The 24,717-nt window shown below is 41.8% G+C and overlaps 1 protein-coding gene across 5 annotated transcripts in view; it reads right to left on the minus strand.

Annotated features, from left to right (window-relative positions):
- Positions 1-2,334: 2,334 nt before the first annotated feature.
- The window catches only part of SCAI (suppressor of cancer cell invasion), a 103,221-nt gene continuing 80,838 nt past the window's right edge, over positions 2,335-24,717 (minus strand). For all 5 annotated transcript variants that reach the window (XM_069985691.1, XM_069985687.1, XM_069985689.1 and 2 more), the window contains exons 11-17: positions 24,475-24,553; positions 21,428-21,527; positions 16,932-17,013; positions 14,168-14,240; positions 4,781-4,954; positions 4,528-4,628; positions 2,335-2,863 (exon numbers count right to left, since the gene is read on the minus strand). In XM_069985691.1, the coding sequence (XP_069841792.1) occupies positions 2,717-2,863; positions 4,528-4,628; positions 4,781-4,954; positions 14,168-14,240; positions 16,932-17,013; positions 21,428-21,527; positions 24,475-24,553 (756 nt within the window). In that variant the 3' untranslated portion in view covers positions 2,335-2,716. The remainder of the gene's footprint in view (positions 2,864-4,527; positions 4,629-4,780; positions 4,955-14,167; positions 14,241-16,931; positions 17,014-21,427; positions 21,528-24,474; positions 24,554-24,717) is intronic.

Consider the following 24,717-nt stretch of genomic DNA (forward strand, 5'->3'; position numbering starts at 1 on the left):
GTGTGTCCACATAACACAATCTTTTGGGCCATGTCTATGACAGACCTGAGGCCTTTGTTTAATTCCCCTATACACCCGATTGTGGTTGGTATAAGGTGTATGGGGCTCTACAGACTGTCCACCGACAAATTAGGACAATCAGGTTTTTCTTGATGCCCCACTCTGTTCTGTGAGAGATAAGCCAGAGTCAGAGCTCAGTGGCCGCAGCCTAACTCTCCCTAATGGAAACACAGGATTGCTCGCGGTGCGTGGCTTCCATGGTCACCCATTACCAATCCTCTCTGTCAAATACCTAAAGTGCAATGGTCTATGGCATCTCAGAGGCTTCTTTAATTTTGCTGGTTATGGTGTCAATCACTGTAGGCTCCCATAGTTAACTGCACAGACGCAAATGTGATCAACATAACATACATGTACAACATGGTGCCTTAACTTTAAGGCACTCTATGATCTACATGTACATCATCGGGATTATATACAGTAAAAATGCTCACAAAAGTTCACATCTGCCAAGTAGAAAAAAAGTTTATACTTTTTATCACAGTGTTATTTGCTGACTGCCAAAATATGCTTAATTGGGAATACAGATTGTGTTCCCTCGACGAAGAGACAAAAAAGAGAAAGTTTAGTTTAAAAAGTAGTCCGGGCACTGCCTTTTTTCTTTTTTCAAAACTGCCTGGGAGTAGGTGGGTGGACAAAACAACATGCACTTACCTCTCTGGCTCCAGCGATGTGGTCTGCTGTCTCCCGCTCCGGTCCCTGGCTGCTTCCTGGTCTAGAGAGGGGACCTGCAATGTGATGTTCCAATCCAGCTAAGCCCGCCTTGGTTGGTGATTAGCTGAGCGGGCCTGACACGTCCCACACAGACCTACAAGTGGCCAGGGACCGGGAAAGAGAACAGCAGACCACATGGCTGGAGCCAGAGAGGTAAGTGCATGTTGTTTTGTTCACCCACCTACTCCCAAGCAGTTTTGAAAAAATAAAAAAGCTGTATGTGGACTTCTCCTTTAAATTTAAATGATTGTAAACAATCGGAACCAACCGTTGGATGAAAGTAAACCATCTGCTGCCTGAGGCTGTGCTGGGACTTCCTGCTAGGTAAGGGGACTAAGAGCTGCTTCATTCACAGTCTAATCACACAGCTGTAATCACTGAAATACTGCTAATTTAATAATATCCCATAGGGAGTAATAATTTCCATACATATTACAAGCTTTTTAATCATTTGGAACCCATTTAACTAATGTACTATCGCAGTACATTAGCTGCAAAATGACCACCTCCCACTGGCTATCCCCTCCCCCCATAAACATATAAGCACTGGATACTTTAAAGCAAGACTTCAATCTAAAAGCTAGCAAAAATTGCAGATCCTAAAGTACAAATTACACAATGGAGGAGAACAAAGGGAATTGCATTTCAGACACTAGGAGATAATGGGCTCATATAACCTTCTAGCTCAATAAGGAAACCCAATATCAAATCATACAAATGCCAGGCTAGGAGTTGAGTCCTATTCGGCATGGTTGTCAAACAGAGTACAGATCTCATACCTGCATTATTAAAGTGCTCTCTGAGCGACATAACATATTCTCACTCATGTTGGAGAGACATGTTTTATGGTCCCCACATTTACTACCAACCTCTATAACACATTTTTATTGTGGATTCATTATATGCCGCTAAATTCTTAGTTGCCAAAACCAGAGGACAATTGAGATAAGTGTTAACAGCTACTATGCTTTACCTTTAGCAGTATAAGTAATAGTAAAATAAATAGTAAAAGGTGACGTCTATTAAGTAGAATGTACATCACAGACATTGATTCTGTACAAATAAAAAAGGAGAAAAAATTAGCAAAAGATTGTCATGTACAATAGTCAAAAAAAGGATAATTTTCAGTTATGGTTAAAAAAAAAAACTAAAATCAGAACACATAAGGCACTACTATGCAATGCTGACCCTGTGACAGACGTATATGTTACAAATCATACAGGTTTCTATGTAAAAGTTTCTATGACTTCTATGTCCAAATCAGACCCCTTTAAGTGCACAGATCCCACAAGGCTCTCATTGTATTTAAAGTTGTGTATCTTTGGCACGCACTGGGTTGGATACAGGATATGGGATGGATGCAAGAAATTAAAATAAAATATATAATATTATTATTACTACTGTGCCTGTCCCCGACTGCTTAGTAGACAACTAACTAATGCAAGAGTTGCAAAGTACCATATCTGAACAGTTCAACAATATGAAAATACAAAGGTTGAATAAGCCAGGTGGATGGCAGGATCTTCTCTGGTTTGTGCGGTATAGCCATATAGATTGGGCTGTCTGAACGCTTCTTTTGGTTCTCCTGTCTCCACAAAAGTAAATTCTTCATGCTGTGGTAAGGGGGAAGTTTTGTCATTCCGGGACAGAACACCTAAAACATCATGCGCAGGAAAGCTAGAGGCGATGACCTGCAAGCGAAAAAACACAAGCACTAGGTGCCACACTACTGATCGTACGGGGTAAAAGGGGCAAGAAAGTGCAGTCACAGCTGGCTCCTCTGGTACCTTTCTTGGGGAGGTGCTTGATTTCAAATCAAAGCTTGGGATTAACAAACTAAAAAGTACTCTAGAGAAGAGATCTGCTTTAGAAAATATGCACCTTCCAGGTTCTGTGACCTTAAAGCCACAAATGTTCAAGTAAAACTGGTGCTCTTTTTTTTTTAATATTCATCCATGGTGTTCTCCATAAATAGGTTCCTCACATCTAATATGGAGGCCAACTCCAAAATCTGTTTCTGCAAGTGAAGGTTCTCCACCAACTCGTCTCGGGGAAGAGAGGGATACGTTTCTGGGTAATTTCTTGTCTCCTGCAGAACAACAGTACATTGACATGATGAAATACACAATAAGCAGAAATCCTAAGAAGGGTTTCTAAAGCTTACAAAAACTAAAAAAAAAACAAAACATAACCTTTAAAGGTGAAGTACAGCAAAAATTTTTATTAAAGTATTGTATTGCCCCTCAAAAGTTATACAAATTACCAATATACGCTTATTTTGGGAAATGCTTATAAAGTGTTTTTTTCCCTGCACTTACTACTGTATCAAGTCTTCACTTCCTGGATAAAATGGTGATGTCACGACCCAACTCCCAGAGCTGTGCGGGCTGTGGCTGCTGGAGAGGATGATGGTAGAGGGATGCTCAGTGTCCCTCCAGTGCCCTGTGTCCTTCAGTGTCCTCCTGCCATCATCCTCTCCATCAGCCACAGCCGCACAGCTCTGGGAGTCGGGTCGTGACATCACCATTTTATCTAGGAAGTGAAGCCTTGATGCAGTAATAAGTGCAGGGAAAAAACACTTAATAAGCATTTCCCATAATAAGTGTAAATTGGTAATTTGTATAACTTTTGGGGGGCAATACAATACTTTAATAAAATTTTTTACTGGACTTCTCCTTTAATGCTTACCAGCTAATGCCATCATAGTTAAGTAGTAATGGTTGTAAGGCACCTTTGTTTTGATGTCGCCAGGGCTTTCTGTAGGTAGCATCACCAATGTGAAGGCCCACGATGCCTATAATTTCTTTCCCACTTTCTCAGGCACTGCCTTGTTAACAACTTTTTACCCCTTACTTGTTACTTCCTGTCTGCTCTTCCACTACTCTTGAGACATGGTAAGTTTTGCTGCCCAGCATGTGAAACAAGATCCCTTCTTAGTCAGTGAGTGAGGAGGAAAAACAGGGATTGAGAGAGAAGAGAGGCGTGCGATATGTGACTTCCCATTATAAAGAGAAGGGAAAGAGGGGAGATAACCACATAAGAATAAGATAAATATCAGTATCATGGACATGTGATCACATGTGACCAAGTGAAACTGGCTTACAGAGACATTTCAGCTACAAACAGTATATAATTAAGTGAAAAACGTGCATGTAAATCACCTGCTTGTAATTTATAAGGATCAGAGAACATATTTAACAATGCAGTAGCATAAAATCTTTGTCAGAACAAATCTCCAGCTGACTTTAAAGTTCATTATGGTGGTGCAAATCACGATAGGTATAGGTTGGCATCCCATTTTGACAGGATGGCGATGTATACGTGCAACATGATAGCGTAAATGCACCCTTACCCTTCTCTGTAATTCTTCATTCTACCTTTTGATCAGATGACATGTGAACAAGCCTTTAAACCAAACTAAGAAAATGTAAAAATTTATAAAATTATATTTGAAGTAAAATTAATGTTTAAAATTTATCGTGGTTGCAGGTTTAAGCTACCCTCTGTATTTGGATAGCTAATTTAGTGGCTGCTTTGTTATTTATATGTTCTGTAATCTAAGATTATATATATATATATATATATATATATATATATATATATATATATATATATATATATAAAGAAAAAAAGTGCTTTATTACCTCATGGCACATACACAATAACGACGTTTCGACCTACATGGTCTTTTTCTTCACATATATATATGTGTATAACTTAGATTAAAAAAAATCATGGTAGTTAAATACTTACCTTAAAACTTTTGTGCATTCTAAGAGTTGCAGAACAAAATATGAACCTTGTAAGTAGTAAACGCAAGAATTCATCCCCGAAAAACTGTAGGAAAGCTTGGTCTGTGAAGAAAATATGGTCATACAGGATTGTAAGCAATGGTTATAAGAAGCAGATTCACTTCTGTCTATGGGCTGTGTGTAGTATTACAACTTAGCCCCATTCACGTAAAAGAATCAGACACAACCAATACACAATTTGATTAATTTCTTACCTATAGATCGGGAGTGTGTCAGGAGTTGTGCAATATCCCTATTGATTTTTCGTAGATGATCCTGGCACTTTTCCCAAAGCCCTTTGCGCATGCTGGACAGGCCAGAGATGAAAAGAAATGCCATAAGGGGATTGTTTAGGAAGAGGGTGAAGAGGCTCCCACGCTGAGAGTGATCTGTAAGATGGAAAGCAAGGTCAACAACTAGTGTGAAAAGATGGATTTAAATGGGAACTATCAGCAGGTTAGTCAAATCTAACCTGCTGATAGCACCCAACTGTGCACTGGGTGCCGGAGGAGGACAGTATATGTCTTACCTTCATCCTCAGCACTGTTTCTGTGCAGTTTTAATTAAGTGCTCTGTACGGTGAGGCATTTTGGAGCACTACTCCCCCGAGTGCCGATCCTGCCGGCCCACTCCATTGATCATCGTTAGTAAGTGGGCCAGCCGGATGGGTGCTCTGGAGGCCTTACCTAATGGAGCACTAGATTAAAACTGCACAGGAAAGGTGCAGAGGATAAAGGTAAGAGACATACCCATGCACGATAGGGAACTATCAGCAGGTTAGCTTAGTCTAATCTGCTAATAGTTCCCTTTTAAATTGCAGCATTTTTTTTTGTCTTTGCGCACATAGCGCAGCATGGTTTATTATCAGAGATGAGTGTAACATGCTTAAGTCCAATCATTTGGCATTTGATTACCGGGGCTAAAGAAGTTGGATACAGCCCAAGGGAGTCTGGGAAAAGATGGATACAACCTCTGGCCTATGGCTGTATCCATGTTTTCCAGGCAGCCTTAGGGCTGCATCCAACTTCATCAGCCACCGGTAATCAAATGCCGAGCGACTGGAGTCAAGCATGTTTGAGTCGTGCTCATCTTTAGTTATTATTAAAGGATAATGTGTATGTTCTTGTGTGTGTATTGGCTATTGCTTTTATACTTTATGTGCCCTGGCTTCAGTTGTATCTGCATCCTCTAATGGTATAAACACGCTACAGGCATCATTCCTCAGACAGACAGACTAAAGGAATGCAGAGAATGAGACAAATTTGTATATTGTGAGGGGGCACTGTGCAGTGATATATCTTTGGAGTATGTTGTGTCCCCTTTTTTCTAATATAACCAGTGTGAGAGTGCCTGGCACTGGGAGAATTTAGCATTAAAGGGTATTTATCAACAGGTTAGGGATACACACACACACACACACACACACACACACACTACATACTGTAATAAGGATTATCACAACTTGACAGTGCTACAGTATATGCCAAGCTTGGTTCTGGTACTGTATTAATGCACTCAGCTTGATTATAGCGTATTACCAGTATATGAGCTCAGTTCTGTTACCTTATTTATTATACTGAAATTATGTTGTGAGCTTTGTACTGTTGCAATATTAATGTATCAAACCTAGATCTGATTATCTATAGCCAAAACATTAATTTTGCTTTCATTGAGATTGAAAAGAATTTGGAAGATTTGCTTTGGCATAAATACAGTAGCAAAGTCTTAATTGAATAGGTTGTTCATGCTTGTCATTATGTGCATATAGGTTGAGGTATGTATATCTTAATATCAGGGCTGTGGAGTCGCAGTCTTGGAGTCGGAGCTAGTTTTGCCTCGAGTCGGAGTTGGAGTCGGAGCTAGCTTTGGCTGGAGTTGGAGTTGAAAAAAAAAGGAACCGACTCAGACTCCAGCTTTAAATAAATCTTTAAAAAATGTACAATTGAATTTTGATATGAATTTTACCATTTTTGCTCTTGAATATATATTATGAGCAACATTCTAATAGGACACTGGCCCTATTACATAAGGGTGGTAATGGAAAAGTTGTTGGTCACTATTTGGCAGTTTGTTTCTGAGCTGGAAGAGTCCATTGTGTGGGGGGAGATCTGTGCTGTTCTCTTCCTGGATGCAGGATGATTGTATATGAGCAGCAGTGTAATATGAAGATATCCTGTGTAATATAGAGGAGGAGAAGAAGAAGACATAAGTAGTGTAGCTGTAACCTCTGTCCTCAGTGTGGTGTTTTCTCTCTGGGAGAAGATTTTGTGTTTTTTCTTCAGTGTTCAATGGCTGCAGCTGTGTGTGTGCGTATGTGTGTGCTATGGCTGCAGCAGGCTGTGTGTGCTATGGCTGCAGCAGGCTGTGTGTGTGTGCGTGCTATGGCTGCAGCAGGCTGTGTGTGTGTGTGTGTGTGCACACTATGTCTGCAGCAGGCTGTGTGTGTGTGTGTGAGGTGTGCGCTATGGCTGCAGGAAGCTGTATGTGTGTGTGTGTTATGGCTGCAGCAGGCGGTGTGTGTGTGCGAGCTATTGCGTGCCCCCACAGTGACCTTCTATATCACTGTGTGACCTCTATATCACTATGTCTGACCTCTATATTACAGTGATCCGGCATTGTTAGCAGTATTTTTGTGTGTATGGTGAATATTTTGTTAGAAACATAAAAGATTGTCAGCAGGAAAAGACCACCTGCTCCATCTAGTCTAGTTGTGAGTAGTTCAGGACATGGAGGCTGGAGACTGGCTGCATCCACTGCACAAACAGGAGAAGCTGCTTTATATTTTTCCTTATTCCCTCAGAAGTCGCCCCAGGATCATGTAGGAGATTAGAGAAAAGCTGCTGAGCCAGTGTGATAAATAACTCCCCTGGTATATGACTGGCCATTTATAAAGGAGCAGGAGTCAGTCGGTCCTAATAAAATTCACCTTACCGGCTTACCGACTCCACAGCCCTGGTCCTAATAAAATTCACCTTACCGGCTTACCGACTCCACAGCCCTGCTTAACATATCTACAATATTCCAATTGGCCAAACAAAATGACCAGGGTATTACACTACACTACACATTCTCCAGTTTATGTCTATAGGATGAAGCTTCACATTCTCCAGTGCCCAAATGGCCTCCGGTATTTAGGCAGAGCAAGCCAAACTCTTAGGAAACAAATACCCATAGACTTAGGGTGGTATTACACGGGCCGAGCAGGGCCCGATAATACCTGTAAACAAGCAGCGATCTGCTAGATCGTTGCTCGTTTACTGGGCCTATTACACAGCCCGATAACCGCTTAACAAGAGCTGCAAGGACATAGTTACCGATGCAGCCCTTGCTAAACTGGCATACATTACCCATCCACATTCCAGGGCTGCTCCTGCCGTCCGCTTCTCCCGGGGTCCCGTGCGCGCTCTAGCTTCACAGCGGCCTGTCAGCTGGTAGGCCGCTCAGCCAATCACAGGCCGGGACCGCCGCGGCCTGTGATTGGCTGAGCGGCCTATCAGCTGACAGGCCTCTGTGAAGCTAGAGCGCACGCGGGACCCCGGGAGAAGCGGACGGCAGGAGCAGCCCTGGAACGTGGATGGGTAATGTATATCGTTAGTCGCCGGCCCCGCACCGCTATTACACACAGCGGTGCGCGGTCGGTGCCCGACGAAAATAGGGTCTAACCTATATCAACGATCAGCCGATGATCGTTGTCATCGGCTGATCGTTGCATTTATTACACGGAGCGATAATCGGCCGAATCGGGCCAATTCGGCCGATTATCGTTCCGTGTAATAGTACCCTTAAAGGGGTTATTTAGCGCTACAAAAACAGGACCACTTTTCCTCCTCTCGTCTCCAGTTTAGGTGTGGTTTGCAATGAAGCTCCATTTACTTCAATGGAACAGAGTTCTGGAATCTGGAGACAAAAGAGGGGAAAAAGTGGCCATGTTTTTGTAGCGCTGAATAACCCCTTTAAAGGGGGAGGCTGGGTTCACACTGCATTTTTGAGGTTCATTGAACTGATCCATTTGATGGAAAAAAGAAAAAAAAAAAGAAAAAAGATACATTTGTGTGTGCAGGATCAAAAGAACGGATAAAAACACTCCTATTGCATGCAGTAATGTGCTGTGGACCATCACTCTTAACGTTGTGATCTTTCAACATACTGAAAGACTACAATCAACAGACGTAGTTAAAGATGAGCAGATTTACAGTATTAATGAAGCCAAGCGTTTCGTTCGCTCTGCAGTTGGCTGATCAGCTGGCTGCCTTTGAACTCTGTGCCACTCTGGGTCCCTGAAAAAGCTGGATCCAGTCCTGAGAAACTTCTCCCGAAAAGTTTTTTCTTCCTATCTAATTGTTTGAATTACAGATTACACCATCACCAATAAAAGTCATCCACATAAGGGACAAAGACTGAATGTTTACAGGAAAACAAGCTCTGGACAAGGGGTCAGACTGGGGTCACATGACACAGCTGTCCATATGAGAAGATTCAAAATTAAACATGTGACACTTCCAAATGGTGGAGAGTTGGCATTACATGTACACATTATTACTTTGGTGCTTATTTAAAGGGAACCCTGTCACATCCACTAAGCCCTATAAATCCTTTAACTTTAATTACTGCTCTCCAACACAGGGTAAGTAGACATGGGTGTGGAGTCGCAGTCATGTAGTCATTTCATTTGAAAGTTGTTTTTTTTTTATTTGCAGGAGTACCCCTTTAAAGGAAATATGATAAAAAAATTCATCTCATCTGCAAACGCTGTAGAACTGGGACTATCATGGGAGAAAACGTATTCCTGTCGGGGAATTTCTTTAAAAGCAAGAAGAGGCAGATGAACCATCTTCCTGGCACGTTGTGTGTGTCTGGACGGAGGCCAATGTGAATCATGGCTTGTCTAACATGCTGCTTATTTAAGGTCACTGATCCCAGAGACATCAGAGGGTTGACGGAAGCCAGGAATATGCATGTGAGTGCCACATAGACGGAAGTGTGAAATCACCAGAGGCTGCTTCTGTAACGCCAAAAACTAGAATCTGACGGCTTGGCAGAAGCAGAAAGGCTTTACACTCTTTCACCTTCAGCCTCCAACTCACGTCATGCCTGGGCTATTTTTAACCTTTAAAAATTATGGTAACTGCAGGATGACAGCTGTAAATGATCTTTATTTTGTATTTGTGTATTTTTTTTTTTTACTTTATGCCCTTAAAGGGATAGTATCATCAGAAAATGACCTATTGTTTAATTCAAATTATGTAAAACATTTTTTTAGGAATTATTGGTAATGTCTTTTCTAATTTTCCATGTTACCATTCTCACCACTAGATCTAACACTACGGTAAATTGAGATTTCCTGTTCTGTCTGTGGTGATAAGAGGAGGCTGTAAAGTGATCTGTCCAGCATCATGTGACACCAGTAGATAGAGGAGACAATGGCAGCTCCCTGTGGAATGACCTCTTCAAAGGGCACAGAGCATGCTCAGTAATGTTTCACATTCATCTCAAGGAAACAGGTTCTGTCTATTGTCTATAATCATGGGGCTTGCCGTAAAGCATATCATTAAATGCTATTAAAAGCAGCTCAGGCAAGATGGCAGCCCCCATAACAATGTACAATAAATTAAATTATAGAATAAATAAATAATTTAAAAAAAGGTCAGGAAATACAAACCAGTTAAAAGAAAAACCAACATGTTCCAGTATTCGATGATGCATGGTCGGGGGCCGATGAGTTTAGGTCTGGACCAAAAGACACCATCATCGGCTGATTGTTGTCTTTATTACACAGACTGATACCTGCCGAATCCGCCTGATTCGGCAGATTATTGCCCCGTGTAATAGGGCCCTAAAAGTGAATGGCTTAAAGGGTCTCTGAAATCTAGGGACATTTGGTTTACTGTAAATTTTTTACCTGTATATATGTGCAGTGATCTATTTAAGTGCCCTTTAAAGGGAACCAATCACCAGAAAACCATCTCTATAAATACAGTGTAATCTAGCCTGCAGCACTGATTCTGACCACACAAGTAATCACAGGGTCCTATTAGACCAGGCATGTCCAAAGTCCGTCCGGAGGGCCATTTGCGGCCCGCGTTCCGAACTTTTACGGCCCCCCAGGTATCCAGCTTGCTATTATCTGCCTGTGTTATAAAGCATATAGCATGTAGCATGTAAAATGGTCGGCCCTCGCACATGTTCACTTCATTAAATTTGGCACTCTTCGAAAAAAGTTTGGACATGCCTGTATTAGACAAAGCGATTTTTAACTATTACGATTAACCATCACAAATGAGATTGTGTATCGTTAACCTGAAATTATTTACCGTATTACACAGAACGACAGTTGTTAGGGTCATTTTACACAGAAAGATTATCTGACAGATTATCTGCCAAAGATTTGAAGCCAAAGCCAGGAATGGATTTTAAAAGGAGAAATCTCAGGCTTTCCTTTAGGACCTGATCTCTGTTCATAGTCTGTTTCTGGCTTTGGCTTCAAGTCTTTGGCAGATAATCTGTCAGATAATCTTTCTGTGTAAATGGACCCTAAGTTATGATCATTACTACGATCGTTTACTCCATCTGATCCCAGCAAAAGAAGGAACGATGTGTCATTACACTAAACGATTAGTGAACAAATGTGGAATTACAGCGAACGATTAACAATGATTTTAGGGTCAGATCTAGATGAACAATCAACGAAACACAAACGACTTTTCGATCATTCCCTGCAATTACAGAGAATGACTTTCATTTAATTTAGAATGATATAGCAATTTTCCGCGGGACCATCATCCCTTGTAATAGGGCCCTTACTTATATGCCCCGTGACTGCTTTGCGGATGAGGAGCGCCCCAGTGCCTAGATAAGTATAATTTATATAGGACATAGGAAGTTTATACATTTTCAGGGCATATGGGTAATGCCGATTGCTTATGCGGTTGTAATGAGTGCTACAGACTATATTACACTTTATACACATTATAGCTGCTAACAAGTTTCTGGTGATGGGTCCCCTTTAAATAATAAAAAATAATAATTGTTCCAACCAATTGCTGGATATAGCCGGGAGGAGCATGCGGCTGTACAATGGAGCCAGGGAATGAAAATGTTTCTTCCAGCCAAATCTAGCAATTGGTAGGGGTTTCAAAAACTCTTGACACGTCTGTATCACATGTGAAAAAGCTTTTAAAACAGACAGCAATGTTTTCTTGCCACAGCCAGTGAGAAAAATAGCACATAATACAGGGAACAAAATCTTGTCCCAATAGGTCTTTTCTGAATTTATCTTCAATAGGCAAGTCAAAATCTGGAGAATATGTGCAAAAATAGACAGTGAGTGAACACCCCTTAGAGGAGATTTTAAATGTAAATCCCTCGTCATAATTGGTACCAATTATAGGGGAAACTGATCCTGATCTGCTCTGGGCCACAGCTGATAAATCTCACCACTAGGTGGCATTGTTGAACAGATTTCTCTTTCTGTAAACCTCTACATGGGCAATAAATTGGTAGCTCTTGTATATTAATAGGAGGTACAGAAGGTAATTTAAATTTGATGATGCATATTGTTATAACATATCGGATTCTTAACAGATGTTTTACAAGTACATCCCCCATCATGGAAGCATGCTGGGAGCTGTCCAGGAACACTACTCTAAAACAGTGTGATACCCAACATGTGGCTTTCCAGCTATTGAACACTAAACTCCCAGCATTCCCAGACAGAACATTTCTGTTTACATCTACAGCACAGAGTGGCAAACGAGAAGAGCTGAAATACTTCCGCTACTCCTGGCTCATAAGTATTTGCTACAATGGATCCAATCTATTTTGGAATATTTTGGAATATTGCAAGGAATACAACCATATATCCTAATACATGAAGAGATACTGGTAAACTACAGAAACAAGTCTGACCCAAGCCCAAAGGCTGTTTCAAGCTTCATACAATAAGATGATGCTGGAATACAAAATGTAATGGCCTTGGGCAAAATGCCTTTCAATGACTATCTCTGGATTACTCTGAATATTTAATTTCTTAAGATTACAATTCAAGGATTAAATTTATAAAAGATGATCTCTCACAAAATTTATCTTGCTAGACCATCGTTGTAGTGGGACGTGCAATCATTTTGTGGCCATTTTTATAAATGTAGAAATTGTACCAATTCCATAGAAAAAAATCCATCAAGCCTTGGCACTTTTTAAAGGGATTGTCTGCTTTTAAAATCCCTTATTATCAGAAGGGTTCCCTAAAAATAAATAAAGCACTGGCTGCCAGAATGCAGAGACCCTCAATCTACTATAAAGAGTCTGAGAACCCAGCAGTACATTATTATTTCCCCTGCAGCGCCACCAGAAAAAAAACAAAAACAAAAAAAAAAAACATAAAAATGTCATATGTCCTAAAGACATGCCAAAAGATTTGATCAGTCTGGGTCTGGCTGCTGAGACCCCCACTGATTGGTAGAACTCGCTAAGTATTGTATTTAAATGGCTGCACGAACAATAAAGCGATTGTGCATGCGGCCTGGCCACTCGATTAGTTGTGCCATGTAAAGGCAAGTTGAGCAGCACTCATTTGCTTCTGTAGACTGCCCCATATCGGCAATCTAAAAGGACCTTAAGGAACCAGAGTTAAAGGCGTTTTCTGTGTCATATCCACAGGATAAGTTATCAGTCCCTGGTCTCTAGCATCCACGCCATGGCTGCAGTGCAGTGAATGGGGCCAGAAACAGTTGGCTCCATTCAGACGTGCAGCTCAGCTCCCGTTCAAGTAAATAGTAGCTGAGCTGCAGCAACCAGGTGCAGTCAATACACAGCGAATGGAAAAATCTTTTAAAATGCTGAAAGAATTGATGTCCCATTTGTTTTTACACATGAAACTACACCAAAATTTCAATAAGGAACATTTGTCTGACAATTGTGTCTCCCAATTTCCCAATACGCATGGACTTTTGACACATGAGAAGGGCAGGGGAAAAAACGCAGCCAGACTGCACTGGCACTTGCTTATTCCATTAAGAACAAAGTCTGGGTGAAGGCCGCCCGACCGCCGCTAGAGCCCTGGATACTTACCCTATCTCGCCAAGTCCGGCTCCTGGAGCCGGTCCCGGGACAAAGATATCCTTGTCGGAAGCCAGGCACACGCGCTGCAGAGATGACGGCTCCATTCATTCTCTATGGGCATCAGACTCATCTATGCAGTGTGCCTGCCAGGCTTCAGACAAGGATATCTCCGCCCTGGGACTGGCTCCAGGAGCGGGACTTGGCGAGATGGGCTAAGTATATGGGGCTCTAGCGGGGGGTCAGGTGGCCTTCACCCCGGCACGGTGGGTGACAAGTTCCCTTTAAGCGTGCTGGATTTTCGTTGCCCGACTCTTCTCTGTGCCGACATATGCCTCAAAAAATTGACCAACCCCTTTAAAACATAGTTCAACAGGATCTCTGGAACCTGTTGTTAGGTCTGTATGATGTTACAGCCAGGTTCCCTTTAACCCTGTTACAGCGCTGCTTGGATTATCAGACTATTGATCTGCAAATGTCGGATGAAAGAAATTGTAATATGTAGACAGGATAGCAAAAATCTCAGAAAAGCAGTACGTCCGCTCTACCTTGAAAAGCCTTAGGATATGCTGTCGGAGAAAGCAGGCAAACCAGTGGCTGTCCGAACAGATTGGTGAAATTCTGCAACAAGAAAAGCAAGAAATCAATAAAACCGTGTAGTTTCCTGAAAAAAATAAAGACAGCATAATAAATCACAAGGGGAGAGCGAAAAAGCTAAAGTAGAAAACCGCACTGCAGCTCACTGAGCGTAATGTACAGACTTGCAAATCATCACTTTTACAATGCAAACTAATGGGTTTTCCTTATTTATAAGTATGTTAATTACCTGGGATTCTATAATGTGCACAATATGAGGACTGGCACTGGTCCAGCACTTCACAAGGAAAAATGGCTGCCAAGTGAGGAAGCATATAAACTCTGTATTTTGAGTGTAAGGGTATGTGCACACTTCAGAAAATAGACAGAAAATCCGCCGCGGAATCCATCGCTCGCGAATTGCGGCATGGGCCCAAGTCTCTGCCCATGTCAGACTCCCTTATGTGCACAGGCAGATTCCGTCGTCTGTCCAACGGTGGAACACGTTCATTCTTTGGACGGACGACGGAATATGCCCGTGCATAGAATGGAGTCTATGACACGGGCGGAGACACGCGCGCCCGCCAACCGCAGTCCGCAAGTGGCAGATTCCACTACAGATTTTCCATCTATTTTCTGTGTGCACATACCCTAATGATAGGTTAACCTTGGAAAACCTTTAAAAATGCTCTTTCTTTCGCACTAACTCTCAACTATACGTCAATCCACACCCAATGCATGTACATTATCTGCACTCGAGACACTATTATCTTAAAGGGATAGTTCAATATTCACATGTTGACATCATTGGCATCAGGGCAAACATGTTACGCTGAAGAATGGTCCTACTGATCACTAGACCAAGGGCAAAAGGTCTATTGTAGGGCTGCCATAGACATTAAATTATTGGCGGGATTGGCTGACGTTAATGTGTATATAGAGGGACTCCGTTTTTTTTTGGTACACCAGAACAGTCTGCTTGTCCTTACCTGAATCTAGACAAAGCAGAACCAAAAAAAAAGTACTATATAATACAAATCTATTTTCTTTGGGACTTGTAAGCTGCAGCTCCGTGCCAGCTATGACTAACAATAAGTTGCTCAGTTGGCAGACCTCCACGTCTGTCACATTAAATGCTAAGAGGACAGGAGAGGCTGCTGGGAGCAGTTGGTGTCACAGCTGTGGCTGCTAGCACTACTAACAATGCCATCTTAATACCAGCTTGTGCCCAACTGCAGCAAGACGCCAGCCCGGCAGCTGTCACAGTACGCCCACAGTACAGAGCATACAAGAACTGACCTAAACATTATCTTACAGAGCATTTCACATATATGACCACCTGGAAATGCATGTCAATGAGCTGTTAGTATCTGTCTTCTGTTCTATTTATGGAAAAGTTGGGCGACAACCACATCGGCTGCAATGATGGCTCCCAACTATCAGACATGCAAGAATCAACCCAATAGTCATTGTGGAAAATACACACACAAACCTGGTCGGAGCTGCCATATTGAAAGCCACTCAGCTTTACTAGGAACAAATGTGACTAAGCTGCAAAAAGAATTTTGGACCAAAGCCAGAGCATTCATTTTTATACTTAAAGCGTAACTGTCATTTCAGGGTAATTTTTCTGAAAACATTAAATATCAACAGTACAAGCGATTTTAAGAAACTCTGTAATAGGTTTTATGTACTAAAAGAGTTTCCTTCTGGACTGAAAAAGCAATCTCCCAGCCTCCCCCCTCACATCAAATGAAGCAGGATTTCTGTCTCCATTATGTGGCTATGGAGAGGGGAGGGGCTGTTAGGAGTGACTGAGCACGGAGCAGTCTTGCACAGCACAACACCCTGCAATCTTCTCTCAGTAAGTTCATAGATAAGCACTGACCTTTCTGACACCTGAATTTAGCGTTTTAGGTGCCCAGAGAGTCTACAAACAGCTGACCTTCATGTCACCTCTTCCTGCTCCCTCATCTCCCTCAGCCCCTCCCCCCTTCATAGGCTTACAATGGAGAGAGCAGAGCCCGTCTTCACTGGCTTCTCTGTAATGAAGACGGATTTGCCTGATAATGCACAGATAAGAAGTCAGGGGGGGAGGCTGGGAAATTGCTTCTTGAGTACAGAAGGAGGCTTTTTTGGCTGATGAAACCTATTACAGAGTTTCTTAAAATCGCTTATACTACTGATTTCTGCAATAAAAATAAAACATGACAGTTACTCTTTAAAAGGGTAAAGGACCTATCTATGTATACTTATGGTTAATGGGTTTCTTTAAAAAGAGTAACTTTCGCTTCTGGAACGCAGTAAGATATACTGAAAAAATCCTGCAGGTTGGTGGTTATAAAGTAAGCGGGTTATGGAAGTCCTGGAAGCCTGATGACTAAATTGTAATTAACATACAATGCAGAGTAAGGCACTTATAGGAATTCTGTCCTTCACCTTCAACAGAGGACAACGTATCCTGCATATCCCTGCCATGATCCTAAAGTGATAGGTACTCATTAAAAGGGGTTATCCAGCGCTACAAAAACATGGCCAATTTTGCCTCCAGTTTAGGTGTGGTTTGCAATTAAGCTCCATTTACTTCAATGGAACTGAGTTTCAAAACCAACACCCAAACTGGAGACAAGAGTGGGGCAAAAGTGGCCATGTTTTGGTAGCACTGGATAACCCCTTTAAGTTTCACTGACCCTGTATGTATATAGATCCTGTTAAGGAGGATGGCAGGTTAAATACCTTGTATGCCACGCTGTTAGATGAATCCACAATAATAAATAAGGGTTTCCTGGTGAAAGGATAGAGATCCCCGGGATGAAGGCTGGAAGAAAACAATTGGTCCGATAAGACAGGTTAGATAGCAGAGCAGCCAAAAGGACAAAGACACATAAGCTGTATAACAATAAGTACATTTAAGCCCTGGCATTCTGGCCGTGAATTTATTTCATGGCGGCTTAGTGTGCCGCATCAGAAGAGAGATGAAGGATGTCTACATTCACTACAATAGTTGTCTCTTGCTGGAGGATAAGCCTTAGCTTTCAGAGTCACCAGGTCAAACTATGATCAGTACGTGACACTGCCATAGATCTGGGCTTACATTGATAAAGAAGCTAATACAACCATGGTGATGCCTGGCAGATAAAAAAAAAAACTGCAACTGGAATCAAAAGCCAGTTGACCGCTCTTTGTTTATGTTAAAGGGGTCCTCCAGGATGTTATGCTGATAGTCTACCCTTAGAATAGGCTAATGATGTGTGGTCAGTAAAGGTTCAACCACAGAAGAATGAAGGGATACCTCCACCCTTTCACTTGACCATGAATGTAGCAATGAACTATCTGGTTTGGTATTGCCGCAGTGGTCTTTGTACTGCGCATGACACAGTAATCTAGTATGGTTAAATGAAAAACACATCTATCAAGTTCTTCCAAGACTGGTCGGGTCACCAGGGTTAAATCCCCACAGATCACACATGTATGGCCATCAACATCAACATAAAATCCTGGAAAGCTAATTAATTAATTCTGTAATTATGATGGATCCTATGAAAAGAGAAGACATAGATCCATTATGATCGGTTTTAGATGATATCATTGAAGGGGTTGTTGGAGATGAGGAAAACTTCTTTATTAAAGGGTTTTCCCATGTTAGAGATGTTGTGGAGATCGCTGTACTACACCATTTCTGTAACACCCCACTCACTCCTATGGAAGTTTTAGAATGTCGGAACACCGTGTGCTCGGTTTTATTTGGTTGCCACCTAGATACACTGGCCACCAGTCACCTCATTAGACACGAAAGGAGTCATGGGGGCTCACGTTCTTAAAACATAATACTGTACATTTATATGGCAAATCCTATAAATAGGCCATAAATGTCTAAAACTGAGATTTTTCAAACTTTTTCTACTGGAGCCTTACCGGACAAACTAGAGGATGCCTGGGCCTCACCATCTATGACTGAAGTCCATGCAAATATGAAAACTGTTGCTTAGTCTACCCTTCATTTGTCTTCTAATCTCTGTATACCATTAAATAACAGCAGAGTGAACCAACAATGTTCCATAACCAAAGATTGTTGCAGCCAGGGAAAGGATTGTGCAGCTTATAGTCACTTTTGTGAAAGCTCCCACCCCAGCTGGGCCTCACCACCAACTAGAGGGGGGGGGGCTCACTGGTGTGGCCTGCCTCACAGTTTGAGAAGCACTGATTTAAGGGGAAACTATCAGCAGGTTAGACAAATCTATAACACCCATGACACTTAGGAGGAAGGTATGTCTCTTACCTTTCTCCTTGGTGTCGGTTCCTCCTCAGCACCCCGAATGCTATCAGCAGGTTAGCTTTGTCTAACCTGCTGTCAGCTTCCCTTAAAGTCAGTGGGCCACAGGCTTTACAATTTGTGTGCCCACCAGTTAAGAGAATGAAAACAAATTAAATTCACTTTAATTGAAGAAGTGGATTTTTTTTTACTACTATGTGTGTATGCACACTAATTAAAAAATAAATAAAAAAAATATAATATATTATATATATTATATATATATATATATATATATAATAAATATATATATATATATATATATATATATATATTATATTATATACACACACAGTGGTACCTTGGTTTAAGAGTAACTTGGTTTAAGAGCGTTTTGCAAGAAGAGCTCACAGTTTTTCAAAATTGTGACTTGGTTTAAGAGCATTGCTTTGGTTTAAGAGCTCCTAGTATTGGGTGGGAGCGTGAGTGGGGGAGGGGCATGGCCTGCATAGCGGGGTCTGCAGCACAGTACTCTGACCCAGGAAGTCTCTCTCACCTTCCAATTTATAGCAGATCCACTTCAGGCTGGGGCTTGCATCAGGGGACAGGACTGTGGGGGTAATCTCTTTATAGCTTTAACCCCTCTCTCCCCAGACAGAGTGCTGCTATACTGTGTCCACATCTGCCCTGCTCATTCCTTCATGCTCCCTGCAGTCTCTATCAGTCCTTGTGTTTCCCATCCTCTCCATTCCTGCTATAATGTGCTTGCACTCACACTCAGCTATACACACTGCTGCTATAATGTGCTTGCACTCACACTCAGCTATACACACTGCTGCTCTAATGATTATAAAATGATTTTTGGGGTGTGGAACCAATTGTCTACATTTCAATGATTTCTTATGGGAAAATTTGCTTTGGTATAAGAGTGGATTTGGATTACAAGCCCGGTCCCGGAACGAATTATGCTCGTAATCCAAGGCACCACTGTATTATAATATATATATATATATATATATATATATATATATATATATACATACATACATACACTTTTTTTTTTTTTGGTTGTTACAATGCTTGCCTTCTAACTATGACATTGCTTCCATGTGTCACAGACCTCTGAGTCAGCATGGTAACATCTGCGTTGCCAGGTGGTGCTGACATCACGGTAAGCGATGCTATACGCCACACCACAATGCATACAGAACAAATAGGTGAAATAGGATCAGTGAGCCAGATGTTGCAGCCTTATGTGCACTTAACCTTGCGTCTAGCACAGATACCAAATGATCTGGTAGTATTCCTCCTGCGATAGTCTGGCTTAATATGTAGCGTTTTGGTTCATATTTGGCGCAACCCAGGAAAACTATAATTGCAAGATTTCCACCTTTTTCTGTGTTTTGGCTAAAAATACGAACAAAAACACTACATCTGCAGGATTTCGTAACCCGCTGCTATAGCAAGCAGTATACAGAACTGGCAGAAGACGCAGAGAAGGAAGGTATGTGTGTTACCTTCCTCCTCTGCTCCAGTCCCACGCTGTTAGGCAGCATAATCATCGGGCCGGAGCACTGTTAGGAGCACTGCCACGCCCCCACAGGATAATGCTGTGGGGGCAGGTAGTGCTCTTAACGGTGCTTCCGGACAGAAGAAGATTATGCCGACAAACAGCGGGGGAATAGCGCTGAAGAGTAGGTTAACACACACATACCTTCCTCCTTAGTATGACGGGCGCTATAAGGGGCTTTAAAGAGAAACATCTATGCTGCTGATAAGTCCCTATAGTGCATGACTAAACCAAAACGGTCACGAAAACAGCGTAGAGAATCAAGATAAGGAAACTGCCTTCATCCTCGGCATCCCAGGCACTATAGTGACATGCTTCTCACCTGCTGATAGTTTCCCTTCAAGGGTACGTTCACGCATACCGTATCGCAGCAGAGTTAAAGTAGTGAGTTACTCATAGTAAAATCCACTGCTATACTGATTACTAATAAAACAGAAGACACTCCATTCTCCATTGTGCCATAGGGGTGTAAAAGTTAACTATTTAGCTGCTGTTAAAAAATAGTACATAAATCATGCTTACCTGTCCCGAAGCACTACCGCTTGCTTCTCTGGGTTCCCCACTCCATGATGGCCCGCTCAGCCAATCACTGTGCTGCCCCACTGCAACCAGTGATTGGCTGAGGGGGCTGCCTCTAAGCAGGGAACCCGGAGAAGCAAGCAGAAGCACAGACGGGTAAGCATGAGTTATGTATTATTCTTAATGTCACCAGAGCTAAATAGTTGACTAACACTGCTATGGCACTATATATTCTATATATGGAGAGCCATAGACTTTAATAGTAATCAGAATCACAGTGTATTTCGCTGCAAGTAAACGTACCCTATAGGGGTATTGTGGGACTTTTACAGCGTTGACATATCCTCATTACTACCTATCACTCAATGTGTGATCCTCAGGGTGCCAATACCTGGAAACCCCCTTCACCCATAAGCTGTTTGAAAGAGCCACGGCTTTGGAATATAGAGAATGAATAGAGCCAGAAAAAGATGTCTCCACTCACGGTTTACTTACTGCAGCTCAGCTACCCTCCACTTCAGGCCTCATTTATTGTGTATATGCTAGAGTCGCAGCTCTGCCCAATAGTTTATCAGTATGGGAGCTGGCTGTCACCGGGGTTATTTGGTTCAGTCTTATTAGTGTTATCACTTCAATCCAATTACGATCTAGTCATAAAGGTTGAAAAACACCCTGTGTTCACACATACAGGATCTGCAGCAGATTCGATGGCACGGATTTGAGTCTGTAGATTTAAATCAAATTTGCAGCTTCAAAACCGCGCCATCAAATCTGCTGCAGATCCTGTACGTGTGAACGCACCCTTAAGGAGTCAGAACAGTTGATGTGATCCTTTTGAGGTAATAATAAATAATAATAATAATAATAATAATTTTTAAAAAAATCCCTCACCAGTGCATTTCTTTGTAGGTCTGATTCCTCTTGTGTAAAGCGTCCCCATTGACCACATCTCGGTTACTGTTGGTCAGGACCCCTCCAAAATCATAAGGACCTGCAACGATTCAGCAACAAAGCAGCTTGAGCTTGAAACCTCCCCATCCTCCACATGCAGTCTACAGACCACCCAGGCGGCTTGAAATGTCAGATTTCGTGGTCAAGGGTGCAGTCTGCCAGTAGCTGGTTTTTGTTGGAACAATTTCATTACATTTATTTTCTTATGGTTTTGGGAACTTGGGAAAGTCAGAAGTAATAATAATCACATAAACGTGTGACGTACGGGAAGACGTGCACCCCCACGAAGATGAACATGACATTGACCTGTCTACGCACAAAGCCACATGACAACGTTATTCAAACAGGAGACGTTAAAATAAAAATCGTAACCTAAAATAAAAAAGTTACCAACGACAAAAAGACAGTAAATAATGACAGAAATAGTTTATCATCGCGTAATACCTTCCAGGGTAGATGAAGACGTTATCAGATATTGTTATTTACACTCATTTTAACTACGATCAAGAACCCATAACTTGGCAGGTCTATACTGTATGCATGGCTTTGTGCCGCAGCCAAACAAACGCTGACAACAGCATTCACATGTATTCAGCAACTGTCAACCCGCTTATTGTCAAGCGTACAGTCACTGTGTGTAATCGGATTATTCTCATCACTAACAGGCCTTGCTGTGGGGGGAAGCTACCAAGAGCAGCTAATGTCTCCAGCATTTGTATATGGAGCCAGCTAGCTTTTAAACAGAATTGTATAGATTTTTTATGGATAGTTAAAAACTACCTATCATAAGAAACAACTTTTGACATGTCATCAGGCAGGTCAAAAGTTATTGATCACAGCGGATCTCACTGCTGAGACCCACTGTGATCAGGAGATATAGCCAGGAAGAGACTGCAGCATCAGCGAGTTCCACTACCCAGACGTATCTCTGAGACAACATTGTGAGAATTAGTGGCCAGCTGGGGAGTGTATTATGCTGCTGCCACTATCCCACGCTGGCTATATCTGATCACAGTGGGTCTTTAACTCCCCAGTTGGCCACTAATTCTAACTATGTTATCGCTGACTTACACTGTCAGAATTAACTGTTATGCAGCTATGGCTAGGGAGTGGATCACCCTACTGACTTGCTCTCTCCCTGGCTATATCTCCTGATCACAGCAGGTCTCAGCAGTGAAACCCGCTGTGATCAATCACTTTGCCTGATGACATGCCAAAAGTTATTTTTCATGACAGTGAATAACTAAAGATACCTAATGTACCTTCAGTATCCAAGAAAGTAACCCGCCATATACTGTAGGTTTACCTTTATGTGAGACATATGTCCTTACTTAACCAGCATTTGAAAAACAAAAAAAAAAAATGGGCCAAGCCAGACCCTCCTTAGTGGCTCTGGGCTAATCAATGAGAGTCCTATTGTTTTATGATCCCCACTAAACTGCACTATACATGCCTATTGATGGTTTTAAAGGTCTTGTATACCCTTCCACTATAAGCAATTGGTGGCCACTGGGGCTAACAAAGATCTAGAGCCATTAGAAATGTAAAATGTTAGTGGCATTTGTAAAAACTTTTTTGTAAAGTAAAAACTAAAAAAACAACAACCCTGAGACCAAGATCACAGCTAGCCCCAGGACTGAGACCTGCTATGTATGTATAGACATTTACAAATCACACTAACACTTAAGCAAAAACTTTTTCTGTCCTTCTCATCAGCGCTCCAAGGGCCTCTACATAGCAATAGCTTTACATGTACAGTCTGCATCAATAATGGGTAACAGGGAATATACTAGTAAACAACTGGAAATCGTATTACAATACACAGACTTATTAAATTATACCGGTGAACAGAAATAACTCAATTTAAGTATAAAAATAAGCAAAATAAAGGAGAAAACAGAGCTCTACCATAACACCATACATGAGAAGACAACTTTCTTACTAACAGTTTGCACAAATTTGCAGTCTCCTGGGCATAGCCAAGCCATAATGTGGCTGCTACTCTTGTCTTGCTGTATATCTAAAGCTGTTCTGCCATGCTCAGCAGTCTTAAGCCATGCAAACTGGAGCGTGGCAATGGATAGCATGCTTCAGATAAAGGAATGCATGTTTAATCCAGCTGATGAGAAGTGATTTATGGATGCAGATCTTTTCTCTATCTTCTGGGACCTACTTTTAAATGGTTTTAAAGCTCATCCAATGGACCCAAATGCCCACGTATGGTCTGGGTATTGGGCATCAAGTCATAATGAACGCTAATATTTTGTATATCTACATGAGATTACTGGGCACTTCACCTACATTGCACCATGTGCGTCCCTAGTGCACCCTAGCTATGAATACATATGAAGCATTGTGTCACCCCTAAACTTATGCTTCTTTATAGGGAGACTGCATATTCAATTCCCCAATTCATTTCTATTATCAAATTGAACAGGAATTATTCAGACAGAAAAGTAGCAGTGAGGAAACCAAAATCCTTAAGGCTCCTCTGTAAGAAAGAATGTTTAATAAGGTCCTGTACTTGCTGCAGCATAGGCAGAATACAAGCTACGTATATAACAGCCTGTATCTTACTGCGAGGATTCACACAGTACATGGAGATCCCTACTAAACATGCACATTCAAGGCCTGGTAGACTAGATTCCAATAATGACCATGTAATTGTTGTGAATGATATGCTATGCTCGACTACATTAGTTCGCCTAGTATTAAAAAAGACCTGCTGTTTTGGAAGTTGACTGCTTTGCATTAATGAATTGTAATGAGACAGATGGGCAATGGCTGCCATGGTAGGGTATGAATGTTGTGTTAGCCCCTGCACCACTGGAGGGGCCGCTATTACAAGGCAGCAAATTAGCAATGCTCAAGACAAGCAGTCCTGTACATGCGGGTCAGGCTGCTCCAGCAGTGAGGCGCTCAATGCACAGCATGGAATAAAGAGAATTGAAGCCCTGTGAATGACAGGGAGCATTCCTTTATCGTACCTTCATAGTCAGAGCGACCTGTTGGGAAGACTCCCGTAGCAGACAGGTAAATCAGAAGGGCACTGTTTGCAGGCAGCTCCTACAAAAGAAAAAAATGGAGAGAGGGCATTGCATTATATAATAGAGGAGATGAATAATAAAGAGGGAAAAGAATAAATAAATAAAAAAAAAAAAAGAAATAAAGATATGGTATTTATCCACCATCATTGTGCGCTCACCCGGGCTACAATAAAAAGGCGTAGG

Source organism: Dendropsophus ebraccatus, chromosome 10 (genome assembly GCF_027789765.1).
Source record: "Dendropsophus ebraccatus isolate aDenEbr1 chromosome 10, aDenEbr1.pat, whole genome shotgun sequence".
Taxonomy (NCBI): Eukaryota; Metazoa; Chordata; class Amphibia; order Anura; family Hylidae; genus Dendropsophus; species Dendropsophus ebraccatus.